Below are 476 nucleotides of genomic sequence, written 5' to 3'. Positions count from 1 at the left end.
TCCAGGTGACAATAAGGAGGAAGACAGCAGTGTGATCCACTATGATGACAAGGCGATTGATCGGTTGTTGGATCGAAACCAAGATGCAACCGATGACACAGAGCTGCAGAGTATGAATGAATACCTCAGCTCTTTTAAAGTGGCCCGGTATGTGGTCAAAGATGAGGATGAGGAGGTGAGTTTGTGGGATTGCGACTGTGTGGTGTCTTTGTGTCTCATGTATGAATATGGAGATCATATGGTGTGTCTCTGTCAGGAGGAGGATGTGGATAGAGAGATTATTAAGCAGGAAGAGAGTGTAGATCCTGATTACTGGGAGAAACTGTTGCGCCATCATTATGAGCAGCAGCAGGAAGATCTTGCTCGTCACCTTGGCAAAGGCAAACGGCCTCGCAAACCTGTCAACTACAACGACTGCTCACAGGAGGACAGAGGTAGACGGGGTACAGACGCACTTTTAACCCTTTTTAAAAAAA

General features: G+C 46.6%; 1 protein-coding gene across 1 annotated transcript; it reads left to right on the top strand.

Moving 5' to 3' along the window:
- Positions 1 to 9: 9 nt before the first annotated feature.
- On the top strand, positions 10 to 451 carry LOC107580318 (chromodomain-helicase-DNA-binding protein 4-like; the record flags this gene model as incomplete). Its single annotated transcript, XM_016266040.1, has 2 exons — positions 10 to 175; positions 257 to 451. Coding segments are annotated over exons 1-2 (258 nt in total), but the record flags the coding sequence as incomplete, so codon positions are not given.
- Between the last annotated feature and the right edge of the window lie 25 nt (positions 452 to 476).

Source organism: Sinocyclocheilus grahami, unplaced genomic scaffold (genome assembly GCF_001515645.1).
Source record: "Sinocyclocheilus grahami isolate Dianchi unplaced genomic scaffold, SAMN03320097.WGS_v1.1 scaffold30813.1, whole genome shotgun sequence".
In the NCBI taxonomy this organism is placed as follows: Eukaryota; Metazoa; Chordata; class Actinopteri; order Cypriniformes; family Cyprinidae; genus Sinocyclocheilus; species Sinocyclocheilus grahami.
Note: the sequence above shows the minus strand (reverse complement) of the source record. Positions and strands in the feature narration are given on the sequence as shown.